Source organism: Aotus nancymaae, unplaced genomic scaffold (assembly GCF_030222135.1).
Source record: "Aotus nancymaae isolate 86718 unplaced genomic scaffold, 86718_ANA_hifiasm-v0.15.2.pri h1tg000003l, whole genome shotgun sequence".
In the NCBI taxonomy this organism is placed as follows: domain Eukaryota; kingdom Metazoa; phylum Chordata; class Mammalia; order Primates; family Aotidae; genus Aotus; species Aotus nancymaae.
In genome coordinates, this window is record NW_026988414.1 from 57,062,772 (window position 1) to 57,081,005 (window position 18,234).

An 18,234-nucleotide genomic window follows, 5' to 3' on the forward strand; every position below is an offset into this window, starting at 1 on the left:
CATTTTTACTACAGTTTATACTGAAATCAAAATGTTTTCAAGTCAATCTACATCGAGGCATTCTTTTTTATTAAGGGGAACAGGTTGGTCAAATTATTTTTTAGACTTCAGGCTGTTTAGCCTGTTTTTTCTTCTTCTTTTTTTGCTGTTTCTGAATGAAGTGGATAGTGATGTTGTTATTAATGTAATTGATGTTGTCTGAATTATTGAGCAGTACTTCACACATAGCCGACAATAATATCCATTCTGATGACCACCAATACTAATAGTGCTGAGTGATTGTATTCGTCATGTTTTCAGTCACTGGGCTTGGAGAGAGTTAATCAAGAAGTGCTGTAACAGCTGGTACAGCGCATTCTGGTGAGGTTCTGACGGTGAGCTATTGTGTACCATGACACGGCTCTGACAGTTTATCTAAATTTTATATACAAGCATTTTTGTTTTCTAGGCTCTGTGGACTTTATATAATAGTGTAAGCTTTTGATGATATCTCTGGAGCTTTTCTCAGTTGTAGTGAGTTTGGGGGTAGAGTGAGACAGATGTATTTAGTTGCAATTTTGTAAAAGACTAAATTCTCAAAAAAATAGTGATTTTTGCATTTGGTTTCACAGGTACTATTATTAGATTCTATTTGAATTACTAAAGATAGCTTAAATCAAAGCTTTTCAAATTAAGAGGAAAATATTTCTCCCATGAATACTGGCTCATATTGAACTCACAAAGTTAATGTTTACCCAAATAAATACTGGAAAAATCACACATGCAGGGGTGACAATTTTAACTAGGTTACCTTATGCAGTGAAAAGTATCTTATGTTCAAAATGTTAAATCAGTTTAAAGGAGACTATCTACATCATTAGTAAAGATATCATTTTACTAATCAATTTGTTGATTTACTTGCCTTTTAATCTATACACAGAAATGTAGTCCTGAAATTATTAATCCCTATAGTTAAACTTTGCCTGGTATTCTGCCAAATCATTGTGAATTAGCAGCATTCAGTACACTCTTTATAAAAATTAGGTTTCATCTACTCAACTCCAGGTCAGCATTACAGACATGAAAATCATTGCTAATTATGCTGACCCCAGCTCACTTATACTTCTAATAAAGGGAACTCTCTATATCATTTTTATTTTCCTCTTTGAGTTGTTGCTTAATAGAAACAAAATAAATGTATTTCTAATATAGTATTTCCAATTGTAATATTATATGAAAGATTTTATAGCTTTTTTAAAACCTAGAAAGTTGATTAAAATTTAAAATGTCCCTTTTTTAAAACATGCTTTTAACATCATATAGTAAAATTGGGTATAATATTTTTTAGAATCTTGTATATGATAAAGAAGTTTATAGAAACTAGGTTCCCCCTTCCCAAAAATATTTGTTTAAATACTAAGTTACATTACATAATTGTGTGAAATACTGTTTTAAAAAAAGAATTATCAAAATGTATTGTGATAATCGTGATATGTGGAATGAATTGGACTACTCTATTATACATATGTTCCTATTTATATTGCATAATTTCTCTCTGCTTAGTGTAATAAACTGATTGGAAGTATTTTTGATAAAATTAAAAGTAATTAAAAACATCTTTTTTTTTTTTTTGAGATGGAGTTTCGCTCTTGTTACCCAGGCGGGAGTGCAAATGGCGTGATCTCGGCTCACCGCAACCTCCGCCTCCTGGGTTCAGGCAATTCTCCTGCCTCAGCCTCCTGAGTAGCTGGGAAAAAACATCTTTTTCTATAATTTTTTTCAGTAGATTAGTGCATTTACATTTTCTTAAATCACTACTAGTTGCTTGAGTGATTAAATAGATGCTTAAAAAAAATGTTGGTAAGGAAACTAAACCTTTATGGATTTTCCTTTTACTTGCAATTTTCCCTAAATATTCATTTTGTTATTTCTTGATCTAAATCTACACAAATATTTAATCTGACAGTAAAACATCATAGAATTGCAGGAAGCAGTGAATCTTATATTTATGGTTTGCTTATATTTTATCACAGTAATTTATGTACATTTTATTGATATATTATTATTCCCTGAATCTCAGCCAAAGGAGCATATTAAATGCCCATCTTATTTCCACTAATAACTAAAAATCTTATCGAAGTAAAATTTTGGTGTTAAAAATGTAAGAGTAGTTAAATTTGAGTTTTGATTATAAACATAGTTTTTCAGTTGTTCCAAATATTCTAATTAGTACAAGACTTATTTATACAAAACATTATTGTGTATAATTTTTCTTGCTGGCTTCCTCTCTATATTCCTATATAATTATTTCTTGTATACTTGAATACTTTTACTAGACTGTAAGCTCCATGATGCTAAGGACTGTCATAGTAGATACTTAGCAATTATTGATAGATGGATAAATGAATAAATAAATCATGGTTTATGTATTTAGGACTTGTTTTTTGAACTGGATTGTAAGCTCTTAGAGGGCATAGAATTTTATATGCGTAGTCTCTTGTCCCTATTATTTATTTTTCATTATAAAACCACTTGTTTGTTTAAACATAATTTTGAAAGTTACATTTTGAGGTAATTGAGATATTTATTTCCAAGCCCTCTCAGAAAGTAGGTAGTAGGCAATATCAGTAAAATCTAGGAGTACCATTTATTTAGGAGTTATAAGGGATTTTGACATTATTAACTCATTTAATCCCCACAAAAACCTATGAGGTAAGCGTTATTATTTGGAAACCGAGGTCTAGAGTTTTAGCAATTTTCTTTAGGTTATACAGTCAGAAAGTAGTGTGATGAAGAGAAATGTAGGGATTATTTTGGAAAGAGATTTTCAGTGGCTATAAATGTAAGATCTGTTGCCTTCTCACTTTTGTTCTATGATAGATTAGATGTTTATGTGAACTTCAGATCCCTAATAAAAGGCGTAGCTGGTCTTTTGTTGGAAATGGGTGCTTAAAGAACCATTCATTTCAAATAAGGAAAGTAATTCTGACTTAAAAGGAAGAGAGAGCGAGCTGAGGTTAACAGGACATTTTCCTCTTTTGATTGAAAACAAAACTAAAAATAAGGAATCATGCTATTTCTGTTCATGTCCAATTAGTTTAGTGCTGAAAATTTACATTAAGTTGACCATTTTGTACCATATATGCTGCTAAGTGCTATGGAAAAATTTAAATTTAAATGAGCTACTATTTAGAAGTGCTAAGAAGTGAAATGAACGTCTTTCTTAGAATTAAAAGAAATTAGTAACATATAAAGCAGACAAATCTCTAAATGTGAAAAACTTACCTAAGTAGCGTTTTTAATCTTTAATTTTTAATTGATATATAATAATTACACATATTTATGAAGTACAGTGTGATGTTTCAATATATGTATACGTAATATAATGATCAAATCAGTAATTAACGATCACCTCAAACATTTATCATTTCTTTGTGGTGAGAACATTCAGAATCCTCTCTTCAAGCTACTCTGAGATATACAGTACATTCTTGTTGACTGTAATCACACTGCTGTACAAGAGAACACCACAATTTATTACGCCTTTCTAATTGTAACTTTGTACCCATTGACCATCCTTTTACCCATCCTTCACTTCTTTCTACCCTCCCCAGTCTCTGCCAACTACTGTTCTATTCATACTTCTATGAGATCAACTTTCTTAAGATTCTCTATATGTGTGAGAACAGTCAGCATTTGTCATTCTGTACTGGCTTGTTTCATTTATCCATGTGATCGCAAATGATCATATTTCCTTTTTTACGGCCAATTAATATTGCATTATGTGTGTGTGTGTGTATATATATATATATCATATTTACTTTATCTACTCATCTGCTGTTAGATACAGATTGATTCCATGTCTTGGCTATTATGAAGAGTGCTGTAATCAGCATGGGAGTCTGACATACTGATTTTATTCCTTTGGATGTGCAGTTGTCCTTCACTCTCCATGGGGGATTGATTTCTGGACCCCACAGGGATATCAGAATCCACTTACGCTCCTGTTTCTTATGTAAAATGATGTAGTATTTGAATATAACCTATGGACATCTTCCCTTATACTTTGAATCATCTCTAGATTATTTATAATACATAATACAATGTAAATACTATGCAAATAGTTGTTAAATATTATTTTATTTGTATTATTATTGTTTTTAAAATTGTTTTTCTTAAAATATTTGTGATCCATGGTTGATTGAATCACAGCTACAGAACCCACAAATTTGGAGGGCTGACTGTGTACCCAGTACTGTAATTGCTAGATCATATGGTAGTTTTATTTTGAATTTCTTGAGGTGTCTCCATACTGTTTTTTATAATGGCTGTATATATTTACATCTTCCCCAAGAGTGTGTAAGGGTTCCCTTTTCTCCACATCCTTGCCAACACTTACCATTTGTATTTTTTATAATAGCCATTCTAACTGGGATGATGTGATTTCTCATTGCGGTTTTGATTTACATTTCTCTAATATCTAGCAGTGTTGAACATTTTCTCATATACCTGTTGGTCATTTGTATAATCTTTTCTCTATTTTAGAATCAGATTTTTTCTTTTTTTGCTATTGTTTGAGTTTCTTATGTATTCTAGGTATTAACCTCTTGTCAGCTGTATAGTTGCAGAGATTTTCTTCCATTATTTAGGTTGATTTTTTATTGTATTTTTTTTTTCTAAGAGACAGGATTTCACTCCATCACCTAGGCAGTGATCATAGCTCACTGCAGTCTTGAACTTCTGGGCTCAAGCAAACCTCCCACCTCAATCCCCCAAGTAGCTAGGACTACAGGCACATGCCACCATGCCATACCTGCTAATTTTTAAAGTTTTTGTTTATTTGTTTGTTTTGTAGAGACAGGGTCTCACTATATTGCCTGGGTTGGTCTTGAACTCCTAGCCTCAAGCAATCCACCAAAGTCCTGGAATTACAGTCGTGAGCCCCCACACCCAGCCATTCACTGTGTTGTTTCCTTTGCTGTGCAGAGCTTTTTGGTTTAATGTAATCTCATTTGTCTGTTTTTGCTTTTGTTACCTTTGCTTTTTATGTCTTATCTAAAAAATCCTTATCCAGGCAATTTCATAAAGCATTTCATCTGTGTTTTCTTCCAGTAGTTTCATAGGTTCAAGTCTTACACTGAAGTTTTTGATGTATTTTGAGTTCAGTTTTTTAATATAGAATAGTGTTTTACACTAGGTTAAATCACCATAGAGTCATTAGGTAACTATATATATCAGACTTAGAAGCATCAACAAGACGTATAATAATAAAGAATGCAGGCAATAATTGAGGTTAGATTGAACTGTCTTTAAAGAGGCTAACGAAAAGAATATTCTTACTTTCATCAGGTCTGTAGTTTGGCAGGTCTAGAAACTCCATTTTGAAATTGTTTGCAGGGTTAAACAGGCCCGGAGGCAGTGGCTCTTACTTCCAGACTCAAAAGAGATAGTCAAGATAGTCATATAACAGATTGTTTATTCCTGTATGTGCAATTGTCAGGAGTGCCGAAGGACTCTTCAGCACATTCTTATTCCTGTATAACAACATATGTGGCAAAGTGTTGCTTGGTGAGAATGAACTCAAAACAGGATGAGTTAGTTGGATGGATTGTATCATCAAGCTGTCTATGCCAAGAGGACTGGGTTCTCAGGTCTGTTTACCAGGAAACCGCTGGTGATAAATTCTTGCTCTTTATCTTGCACCCGCAACCTCCCATTGTTCTAACATCAGGCCAGTAAATATCTCTTTCTCCTTTTCTCTTAGGAACTTTTCCCCCCATTCCAGGTATAATCTTATTAGTTAGGGTACAGGTTTTTTTTTTAATAGTCAACATAATTTTTTAGACTAGATCTGAAAAATAAAAATAGTTTCTTAGGTGAGATCACCCACCAGAAGATAAAATATTAGGTAAAATAGGTAGGGCCTGTATTTCTGTATGTCTTGCTGTTTCTAGTTCATTATTTTTTCAAAAACTTCCAGTTTTTAAAATAATAAATGATTCTTAAATATCTCTTAGTTATATAGACTGATGAAAGTCTTAGATGTTTTGATCATTAGACTGTAATCAAGGCATTTATCTATAAATGAAGTGTTCTCATAGACAACACATGGTGAAAATGTTATTCCTGGACAAGTGAATTTCTCTGGAATGCTGAGTTTTATATATAACTAAGAACTTATACTTTGTATTTAAACTCCTTGAGGATAACGGTTATCATATTGATCCTTTCATGATGGGCACTAACCATGTTGAGTCTTTAGTATTGAATGAAGTTATCTGCACCAAAATATTTTAATTATTTTAGTGTTTTTTAAAATGCCAAACGTATATTAAACTTAATTTGACTTTTAAGGATAACGTGGTTTTTTGTATTCTTGCTGGTAGTAACCCCTGTTCTCTTCTAGTTTGATGTTTCTGTCCTGCTTGTGGATGTGATAACTTAACTTGTATTGCTCTGGGTATGTTACGTGTAAGCACCAGTGCAAAAACTTGATGGCATGTTCGGTTGCTAAAATACAAATTGTACTTATAACGGTATTCTGGATAGCAGTGTTTCAGAGATATGAGCATTTGCCATTTCCAGAGGAAAAAATAGCCTATTGTGGCCGGCCTCACAAATCCTCCTCCTAAAATAATGGTAAATATCACATTGTTTGAAAGAATAACCATGCTTACGATGATTTAGTAGATAGTCTTCTAGTTATTTCCCAAAACAGATTCAAGGAAGGTATCAAAAACATTTGAAAATAAAAGCTTTTTCTGTATGAAATCTAAATCTGAAATCTTTAAAGTTGATTCTTTTAATGCCACAAATAAATCTCTCAGGATTATAAGCAAGTTGCAGTTTCTGCATAGTAAAAATTTCCCTTAATCTTAGCTGGTGATAGTTGTCAGACCTTGCATTTGCCTTATGTGCCATGGAATAGTTTCTAGTTTTTAAGTGTTGCCCACAACTGTGATCTTAGGCCATTCATATACCTTTCCTAATAACATTTCTATTTCATCTTTCTCTTTGACTTCTATTTCATCTTTTTCTTTGCACAAGCTGTTTTAATTGCTCTGGAACAACATGTCACCATCAAAACTCTAAGAAACCACTAAAATGATTTCACTTCGTTCCTTTACAGATGTGGAGCTTGAGGCCCAAATTTCCTCTAAGACCCTAATCAGTGTTATATGTTTGTAGACTGTGTTTTCATAAAGTCAAACATTTTGAGAAAATTATAACAGAGCTGAGAAAGGTTAATTATTAATAGAATTAACATTGGATACCATGAATTATAATGTTTGATAGAAAAACTAACTAATATAGAATAGATAGCTAATCTATAACTTTTAAAAAAATTCCTGGAAAATCTGTAAATGAAACTCTGTTATTAGTTACTATTTATCTTAAAAGTAGATCCATTTTCTCTAATTTCCTCTTATGTAGGCTACCTGTAGTTATGCAAGTATTCATAATGAGAATTTAATATGATGAGCTATTTAATGTCTCTAAAGAATTGTTTTTGAGTGAAGGTGCTGTTTATTGGCATCATTGGAAAAAAGTTTTACAGCCAAGCAAGTTCTTGGGATTTTACTTGTAGCTGCAAGTGTTTGTATGAATAGTACTGCTTAATAAGTTCACCTATGTATGAGCAAAGTGTTAAGGTAAAGGGATAAAAAGAAGAAAACCTCTTCAGCTTTTGGTATGTTTGAATGAATATATACTCTTTTGCACTGTTTCAAAGAATATTTAAAATACAAATAAATTTCTAAAAATAAGATTGTATAATTTGTGTTTTTATTATTTGACTATTGCCATAACAGTTTGCCAATCTAATGATCAGTCTTCTGATAACACAAATTAAGCCAGCATTTCTAGAAGCAATCTTTTGTTTGTTGAAATGTTTTTCTTATGTATTTGCATTAGAGCCTTAAAGAAAGCATACAATTAGGAAATTGCATTATTATGAAAAAAGTTATTTTTCTGCTAAAAAAGAGCTCTGGTCAGTTTAGTTTTCAGAGTAATAGATGTTGTAATATGGCAAATTCATACTTTATTGTGAGTTTTGTTGTTGTTTATGGAAATCTAGAACCAGTAGCACTCTTTGACTCTTAGGCAGTTTTCTGTTCATTAGTTTCTTTCAGATGTCATTTTTATATTTATTTTTAATGCATATTCATTGACAGTTAAATTGAAAGTAGACTGTAGACTTTCAAACGAATTGTCAAGAAAGCAAGTGTAATAAAAGGTTATATTTTAATGAAGTGCTACTCCCATAGTTTTTGTGAGGTTTTTGTATTTTAAACAGTACTAACCAAATCTTTTTTTTTTTTTTTTTTTTTTTTTTTTTTTTTTTTGCATAATGTAGATGTTGTTTTTCCAAGGGAATTCCAGCAATGTGTGAAAGATAATTTAAAATTTATAATACATATAAATGGTTTAAATCTTTAGAATATTCTCAGAATAACATTAAAAACATCATAGAATAGATACAGAATAAAGACAATAACTTTGTTACGTCTGAAAATAATTTTTTGTTTTTAATAGGATACAACATCTATTGAAAAGATGTCAAACTGTTGTGAAGATATGTAAGTATAAAACTTAAGTGTGTGGTATTCTTATTTAAAAATAAGACATATTTGAGAAATATGTGCATATAGTAGAAAGATAATATAATGATGGCTTTTTCTTGTTGCCTTGTCTGAGGCCTGTGCTAGACGAGCATACCCCAGTCTTACCGTAGGGGTCTTCCAGCCATGATAATTTTCACACTAAAATGCTGATCATTCTTGTGCCTGGTCTAACTAAAGTAAGTTAAATTATTTGTCCTGAAAGTACATCAAAAGAGATTTGCTACTGTGTTGTTGACACACATTCTGTTAATCCTGAGATTCTCCTCTGCTTCAAAAGTTGTGCTAGGTTGATTGACGACACAGATACAATATCTGTTATCCAGAGTTAAAACTCAGCTGCATGCCATAATGAAAGAAAAGCTGTATTTATGATGCTGGGACACAATTCATCAGAGTCCAGTAATGGATCCCCAGCCAACCTGTATTGTTTTAGCTGACTGAAGTACACCATGGGAGTGCTGTCTTTCACTAATAATGCTGTCTTCTGTAGATCGAGGCCCCGAAAGCCATGGCAGCAGACCTTCTCAGAAGTTTTTGGCACTCGTTGGAAGATCCTGTGGTTCATTCCTTTCAGGCAGAGGCAACCACTGCGAGTTCCCTACCACTTTGCCAATCATGTCTAAACAGATGGATGGTGGGCACAGATGGGTCCTCCATGCTGGAAATGCGTTACAGGTTTTATGATAATAGAACTATGACAGTCTTCAAGTCAATTAAAATCCACCCACCAATCTTAGGCATCATAATGTGCCCCAGGCTTTATTTTAATAGTGATCTTGATCCTGTTGTGGGACTAATACAAGATCTATATTTAAGTTTTAAAGCATGTTTACTTTCAAATTAGCTTTCCACAGGGATTTCTTTAAATGCTTTTGTTATTAAACTCAAAAGGCAGTGATTGGGATGAAATAATTTTACATAATTTCTTTTAGTACTGATAATGTTACAGATTCTAATTTATGGTAAATTTCAGATGTTAATTTAAAATTTTCACTTTTAAACAGTACTAACCAAATCTAAATTTAATTTTTCAGTTTTACAAAAGCTGATACACCTTCTTATAGTATAGATAAATTTTCTTTTTCAAATCCAATTTAAAATAACCTTTCCTTTTATATGTGCTGCAACATTTTTAAAAATGCAGCAGCAAAGGAGTGAACAACAGCAACAGAAAAGGGCAATGATTTCTTAGGAGTGGCTAATGTTTTCTTCTTTTTTTCTTCACCAAAACCAAAATAAAAGTACCACTGAAGTAAAACACCCAACTACCTACCTGACTGTAAAGGAAATGTTAAAACTTTTTTCACAATAATTTTTTCATTTTCACCATTACTGTTGTAATTATTGATTGTGTTTAGAATATTCGCCCCCAGGAGAACTCCTGACCAGTGGGCATGTATTCCTATTTTACCCTAAGATTTTAATGAGCAAAAAGGGGAGAGAATTTGCAATAACTTCACAATTACCTTTTCTAGTGCAGTTACATTAGAATGCATATGTTTTTAAAATGATAGTATAACTAGATAATATATAATGTACAGTATAAAGAGGAATATTGTGCTTTTGAAAAGAGTATACTTTTTACTTTTATTTATGTACTAGTAGATGTAAAATTCCACATTGAAGGTTTATATATAGATATTGACCAACTCATATAGAAATTTTATTTATAAGAAGCTACTACTAAAAGAAGTTACTAACTTTTGTGTACCTATAATCACCTAAATTAAAATTAAATTTTAATTGTCCAGCTATAATTTGCATTGAGAGATTAGCTAATGTTAAGAAGTGACCCTAAAATAAGAAAATATAATGATCTCGGTTTATCATTATCCATACGCAAATTTAAATTACTAATAGTGATGTTCTCTTGCAAGGCATAGAACATTTGTATGAAAAGACATTTAGTATGCTTTGAAAAAAACTCAGCTTTTAATTTTTTTCCATTACAATACTGCAAAACTCATATATCTTTTAAAAGAATATATGTACTCACAGTCTTTCCCGTGAAGAGAAGATTGAAAAGTCTACTGTTCATGAACCATGCTAATATTTTCCTTTTAGTTAGCCTTGGAAGTAAGGAATAATGCCTGGGAAATAATTAAACACAAGGTTACCATTGTCAGCCAGTTGGCTGTACTGTGGTTAGTTCTTTCAGAAATTGTAAATATCTTATAACATATTCTGAAATAATAGAGTAAGTTCTTCTCAGAGATGTTAATATTATGTTTTTCATGTTCTAATTAGAATAGTTTATTAAAAACTCAGAAGTGGCAGATGAACGTATTTATTGGTACTGAAAAAAGATGTAGTGAATTAAATAGAAGAAATATATTTATAAAGCTTAGTGAAACACAAAATTAGAATGTTCATGTCAGGCAAATGGGTTGCATTTTGTGCAAGCTAATTGACCACATTTGGCCTGGTGACAGAACTGTTTATAAGGAAGTAATATATAGATAACGTAGGTAGATGTCAGTTGAATGCCTTATATTGTATGCCTTCCTTTCAAAGAATGACCTTGAGAAAACGGCAGAGCCAATGAACATCCCCTAAAGATCTCTGTGGCTAATTTATACTTTATGTAGCAGCAGTAGGTACACTGAAAGGTACTGGGCGGGGTCTCTTTCATACTCTGATGATTTGTGTTCTTATTTTTCCTAGATTTACCACTTCTAGGGCATATTCTTTACCCTCTTCCTCTTTACCTTCCCTGGTCCTGATCCCTCTGTACTCAATAACCTTAAATTATTGGACTACAAACTAATACACTAGAAAAGCGTATGCTTATTTTATTTGAATGGCAGAAATGCTATCAGTATATTTACATAAGAATGTATATTAAAGTATATCTATATATACTTAAACTGTAACTTTCAGTATTCCCAAGTTAGCATACCTAACCCTCCTGTGGGTTTTGTTAATTAATTCTTGTTAGACTACCAGAGAGAAACCAACTGGCAGTGTCCTAAGCGTATCTACCGGTGTTCTTTCTGCGCCCTCTTTTGGCTAATTGGTGTAATTATACTGGCACTAGAGATTTACTGCCCTATAAGTAAATAGTATAGCCACATTCTGAACATATCAAAAGTACAAACTTAGGAGGAGTGTATATACAAAAATGTAAAATTTTATGAAAGTGAACATGGTTTTATGATATTTCTAGTTCTGAAGAATGTGATGACTACTTTGCTTCATTTATGTATATATTCTCATTAAATTCTTGTTATCGATCAGTCACAAATTTATATCAGATTAGGATAAACTAAGCCGTTTCATGCATTTTATTTTAAACCTCATTTTGGCAGAGTAACTCCTTAGAATAGGAAAAGCTGTTACCTTTACCAATTTATTACAAAACAGAAATTTATTGTAGCTACAAAAACAACCAAGCGTCTACTGTGTTTTAATGAATATCTAAAAAACTATGTTAGTTTTTTTTACTCAGTTTTGAAATGATTTGTTTTTACTGGCTCTATTGCCTTAAATAACACAGAAATTAATGATTCTTTGTATACTTTTCCTTTTCTTTTCTGCTTGTTTTTTTTTTTTAACTTTCCCAGAGTTATATCTATGGTTTTAATAAACAATTTATTATGTATTCTGGATAACTATGAAAACAACTAAAGGTGTTGGACATTAGAAAATAATTGTGAGCAGTGAGATTACTGATGTAATATGTGTGTTGGACTGAAGTATTTCTTTATAAACATTCTGTTTGATTTTAAGCAAAATGTATGTTAAAGGATGCTTTTACATTAGTAAAGTCGTTATTGGGCTTCAGGAAATGGAAGGTTTTTGCCTAGATACTATAAGTTATACCTCCTGAACAATCATATTTGTCATTGTTTTCTGCAAACAAAAATGTTTATGGGCTTCGTATAGTCTTAAGATTTTAGGCAAAAATGGACTGAGTTCAGGACCCCTCAACCAGTAGGCATTCAGTTAGAGAGCAGTTGGTACTTTGTAACCCAGACTTCTAGTTTAAAAATATCAAGTTAGCTGACGTTCCATTATAATAAAAGTGCTATTTTGCTTAAGAGTTGTATTGAAAATATTTGTGCTTAACATAAGAAATAGCTATTTTAAATTGTAGTTAGCATATTAACCTCTTTTTCAGAAAAAAAGTATAGTTTATTTTTAGTATTAATGAAATAGAGAACATAATATGTAATGTTCAGTATAACAGCTGAGTTAAAACGCCTGTCAGAATTAACATCAATATGTTTTTGCCAATGCATAGAGGCATTTTTCTCTAAGTATGGTGGCTAATGATAACTATTCTTTGTTAGACATTCAAGTCACTTCCATACAAGTAACTAGTTGGCACTATGTTTCACTCTAAAGTGTGTATTAATTCTGAATGCTAATCATGAAGACTTAAGACAACACTTCCAACCAAGAAGTGTGAACTGATTTAGATTATGACCACACAATTTTCTGTGTGTTAGATCATGGGGCAGTTTGAGTGTTTTCACGTGTATTGCTATAAAATCACAATGTATCAAGCTCTGGTTTAATATGCCATTCATATTAATTAACAGAGCTGCTAGTCTCTCTCTGGAGCTTGCTCTAGTCTCTGCTTTTCTTGTGCTTCCTGTGTCAATAGATTACTTAGCTCAAGTTTACCAAATTTAATAACCTATAGTTACTTTATTAAATACGTTTCTGACATGACCTCTAATATTCATAGATATATCTGTAATTTATTTGATAAAATTCACACATATTAACATTAAGTAGTTTGCTAATAGATACAAATGTTAGATTTTCACACAACTCTACTACTACTGCTTTAAAAAATACATAAGTATTGGTAAATGTAGCTAATAAGCCGTGTACATTTAATGTGTTCTACTTGCTAGTATTATTAACTGTATAAGTAATGAATGTGTTATTTAATGCCCAAGTTTGTTAACCTTTATTCTAGAAATCATCCTCTGAATTTATCTATAAATCACAAACTTCATTGTGCTCTATAGTCATTCTCAGTTGAATTCTAGAATATTCTACAGTACCATGTGAGAAAGTATTAGAACCAACTTGCTTGAAGTATTTTGAACCAATGCTGTAATTCTATTATTAATCAGTATTTAGCATTTCTCCTGCTTTTGAGGTGATAATGGTTTAACTTCTTTATGCAGTTTTTAACAACAAAACTTACTACATCTTTGTTAGTTCTTCAGATGTTGCAATACTGCCTGCTAATTTGAAACAGAAATAACGGTATTTAAAAAGGCATTGATATTACTGATATTTTCCAGTATCATTTTTTTACTATTATGAAGTTCTTTTTGCCTTGTCTACCCTAGAGAATAGGTACAAATGAGTAGTGAGTATCTAAAAACTTACTAAGGTGTAGAGAAGGCTGGATGGTGCATGAATAATCACCATCTCAGCAACAGAGTTGACTTGAGCCAGTTTCTGACATCAGAAAATCTCTTTGCTGTAATCATTTTAGCCTTATCTCTTATTTATACCATTTTTACTGGAAGAGTTGTTAGTGCATATAAATATTTAGTTTGAATTATTTAACTTAAGGAATTTATATTGCTGTTTCTATTCAGTTGGTCAGATGCCTTTGAGAAATATTTTACTTTTAAATATCATAATTGTGTAGAGTGTGTTAACATGAAGTGTTAAAAATAATGTTGAAAATGCAGCTATTTAATGCAGAGGAGAAATGAATAGGTTGCCCAAAGTTTGAAAAAACTGGCACCTTTTCTGGAAATCTCTTATTGCAAAGAAAAGATACTGAGTGTATAGAAAATTTTGTCACTGGAGGAAAAATAAACAATATGCATATAAGGGTGGCTTTCACTTTAACATTTGAGATATTTTGGAGTTCTTGATACCTTGAAGGTCTCCATTTCTATTGATGTTTTGAATACCTGTAACATCTAATGTCGTGCTTACAACAGTTCAACACTGATTTTTTTGGTATTAATAGCTTTACATATAAACAAAGATGTGGACAAATAGCTTAACAAAAGTTGTGGGCTTTTCTGTAGCTTTGCCTGCCTGTTTGACTAAATACAAGGTTTAATTGTTTGCAGGCTGTTAACTAAAAGGAAAGCTTATCTGCGTATTGCAAGCTATATATTCTTGCCAGTATCCATTGGATGATATTTTAACCTACTGGTGCCTGAAGTTAGTGTCTTACAACCTCAACAACTCTAAAACATCCTGGTGCTATTCACGTTAGCATTGAGTGACATTTTTAATTCCTGTACCAAAGAGTTAATTTTCTTTTTGGTTGAATGAGTTTTCTTCTCACATCGTTGTGTGTTTATAAAGCAGAATTTAATGTTACTAAGATCAATTTGATTAACAGATCTTATTTTTTGCATGCTGCTGTGACAATTTAATGGATTTTAAATGTTTCTCATTTGGACTTTTTTTAAGTTAGGCATGTATGGATTTTAATTTTGTATTTTAATATAGCTTGGCTACTTTAAAAGGTAGTTTGATAGGCTGAAATTACAAAAGATTATTGAAGCACTTTTCACAAGTTTTTTATTTCTGCAACAATAAAAAAGTAAGAACTCTAATATTATTTATATAAATGAACAATATAGCTTATTGGGCACTTTAATGAATACTGAAACAAAATACTAAAGTGAAGAGTTAAGGGTCCATTCTGATTACAGATCAAGAATTCAGCATATATGTGTGTGTGTGTATAATCTTTAGTGGCTTTAAAGAATAATGTTGCCATTTGTCTACTTTGCAAATAAAGATAAAGTAAAAGAACACCCTTAAAATATATGTATGTGTACATATATATACATATATATGTGTATAGATATATATAGAGAGAGACATACGGAGAGACAGACAGAGAGAGAGAGAGATGCTTTCCCAAGAGGAAATATATACCTTGATTTAAGCAAAACTGATAACAGAATATTGAACTTTATGAAAAAAGTCTGGATATTGTTATTCACTTTACGTAGAAAGTTAGAGTAAGATTACTTTTACAACTAATTTTGCTTAGTAGTTTATTTTACGAAAATGAAAAACACCCTTTAAGTGTACTTGTAATTTAAAGTACTTTTGAAATGTAATTGTCCAAATGTAATACTGCTATATATACTATTTTGGTTCCAAATTTTTCCCTTTAAAACTCACAAAACACTCTGTGTCCTTACAACTGCAGCTAAAATGGTTAATGATTCTGGCAAGAAGGTGACAGTGTGTGTATTAGAAGAGTAGACAATCACATTTGAATATATTTCGCATTATTGTTAGTCAGCTAAAATCAACCTCTCCTTGACTGTAGATATAATATGTGGTTTTGCAGTGAATTCTGAATGGAAAAAAAGAATCAAGTCTTAAATTTATGTGAAATGTGGCTTCAGGTCATTTGAACGATATGTAGAAATCTAGATGAACATATCATTAGAGGTGAAGGCAAAATTTGTTTGAAAGCCTAATGAGATGAAGCAACATTTTCTCTCTCTAATCTGCCAACAATATTCCCTAGATTGTGTTGCCACTATATTGATTCTGAGTAATTTGGCTTGTTTATGCATGATTTAAATGCATGTGGCTGAATGCAGTAATTTTTCAAGTTACTGGGTAGTAGAAAATTCATTCTATTAACTGTCGCCCAGAGATGAACATTTAAAAGAAAAAAAAATTCTACTTTACCATGTGTAAGAATAAAGCAACTAAATGATACAAAAGTAAAAATTTTCATCAGAGTCAGAGATACTCAGACAAGTGAATTGCAAATCTAACATAAGGGAACAAAGATAGGCTCTTGCAAGGACAGAGCACACGTGGATCATGCTGTCTGAGCTCACTTTGTGTCCCTGGAATTAGTCTTTTTTGTGTATGATCTGACTGGCAAGTTTAATGAATAGCCAAAATTCGTGTTATTTTGAGGCTCCTAAAATTGCGTGTGAACCCCAAGTTCTGTCTAGCATTATATTCCTAAAATACTTTTATTTTAATAGTGGTATGTTCCAAGTGCCATATGAAGATCCTGTTTTTAAATTTGTCAGGCATTTTATTATTCAATGCATAATATGTATAGATCCGAGTGCTGTTTTTCTTGCATTGTTTGTTATTTTTTACCTTGTCTTTCCCCTAAGAGAATGTAAAGAAAATCTTCACCAATATTTCTAGTGCTAATGGTAATTAGGAAAATAGTAGTTGAGAGATATAAGAATAGATTGAGAAGAGGGAGTAAAATGGGTGAAAATGACAAGTGGGAACCATGGAGCTGATATATATTTGTTTAGATGAAAAGTCTACACTGGTTCTTAATACGAAAAACAAACCATGTATCTACCTTAAGAACAATGTTGTTGTTTTTAATTTATTGTAGTGATTTAGTTTTATTCATGTAATATTTCAGTTTTCTTTGCAGATTGTTTTTAATTTAAACTGTGAAATTTTTACTTCTCAAAATGTATTACGTACTGTATTTTTTGAAATCTCATTTTTAAATAAATATTTTTTAAAAACATAGGACTGTTTTTCTCCCATTACCTTTTTATTTAAGAAAATCAACCCAAATTCTAGATTTCAGCACTACCAATGTAATAGGACACTTTAAAAAATTTTATACAATGTGGATAATTATTCATGATTACTAGCCTTGGGATATTGTTCTACCATAATCCCAAAATTCATTAAGTATTCAAAAAGAACTAGATGTACCTACTAGGGTTGAAATTGACAAACACAATATTTCTAGTTAGGCATATTTATCTTAGAGATGACCCAGATGGCTAGATTTAGTTACCCAATTTATTTAACATTTATTGTGACAGACACTATCGTATAGAAGTATTTTTTCTTAGGGGAATAATTTATGTACAATAAAATACAGAGACTTTGTTTATACCTAGGCACTATTTTAGATCTAGGAATATTGAATTAAAGCCTTTGTTCCTATGAAGTTATGTTCTAGTAGCTTTTTGTTGACAAATTTTCTTTAAGCCTAAACTAAATGCTTTACTTGTAGGAAGTCACAAAGAAGTAAACATGAGTTGGCAAAAAAAAAAAAAAAAAAAAAAAAAATCAGCTCCGAAAAGACAATCAGTAGGTCTTACAAACAGTAAATTAGTAGAAACTGCCCTGAGATTGAAAGACAGAAGTTTAACTTTATTTTTTAAATTATTTTTAAAATTTTTATTACCAGAAAAGTAATTTTGAAAAATATTCTAGATTAGTAGATAAATTTATTTGTTAAATTTGTAGATAGAATTATAAATTTTGCTTTATTGGTAAGTCAAAGCAGATTTGTCAGAAAGTTTGCCTTCTGATAAACTTTTAAGGGTTATAAATCTTTAATCTTGTGTCTTTTGCAATTTCCTTTGTTTTGATTCTAAGTAGCATTTATAATAATGCTTTCTTAGTGATGATAAGTTACAGTAGTTCTCAAACTTTTTGGTCTCAGGACTCCTTTACATTCATAAAATTCATGCAGGCCCCACAGAATTTTTGCTTATGTAAGTTGTGTTTATCAGTATTTATTGTATTACAAAATAAAACTGATCAGGACCTAGGAGAATTTGAAAAAAAAAAAGGGAAAAAATTAAATAGCAGCTAATTCATTTAAACATAAACTCATTACATGTTAACATGAATAACAAATATTTTTATTTAGAAACCCATG

General features: G+C 31.3%; 1 protein-coding gene across 6 annotated transcripts in view; it reads left to right on the top strand.

Annotated features, from left to right (window-relative positions):
- ZDHHC21 (zinc finger DHHC-type palmitoyltransferase 21) overlaps positions 1-17,081 on the top strand; it is a 75,124-nt gene extending 58,043 nt beyond the window's left edge. For all 6 annotated transcript variants that reach the window (XM_012453503.2, XM_012453508.2, XM_012453504.2 and 3 more), the window contains 2 exons: positions 8,515-8,558; positions 9,094-17,081. In XM_012453503.2, coding sequence (XP_012308926.1) covers positions 8,515-8,558; positions 9,094-9,226 — 177 coding nt within the window. In that variant the 3' untranslated portion in view covers positions 9,227-17,081. The remainder of the gene's footprint in view (positions 1-8,514; positions 8,559-9,093) is intronic.
- Positions 17,082-18,234: the final 1,153 nt, after the last annotated feature.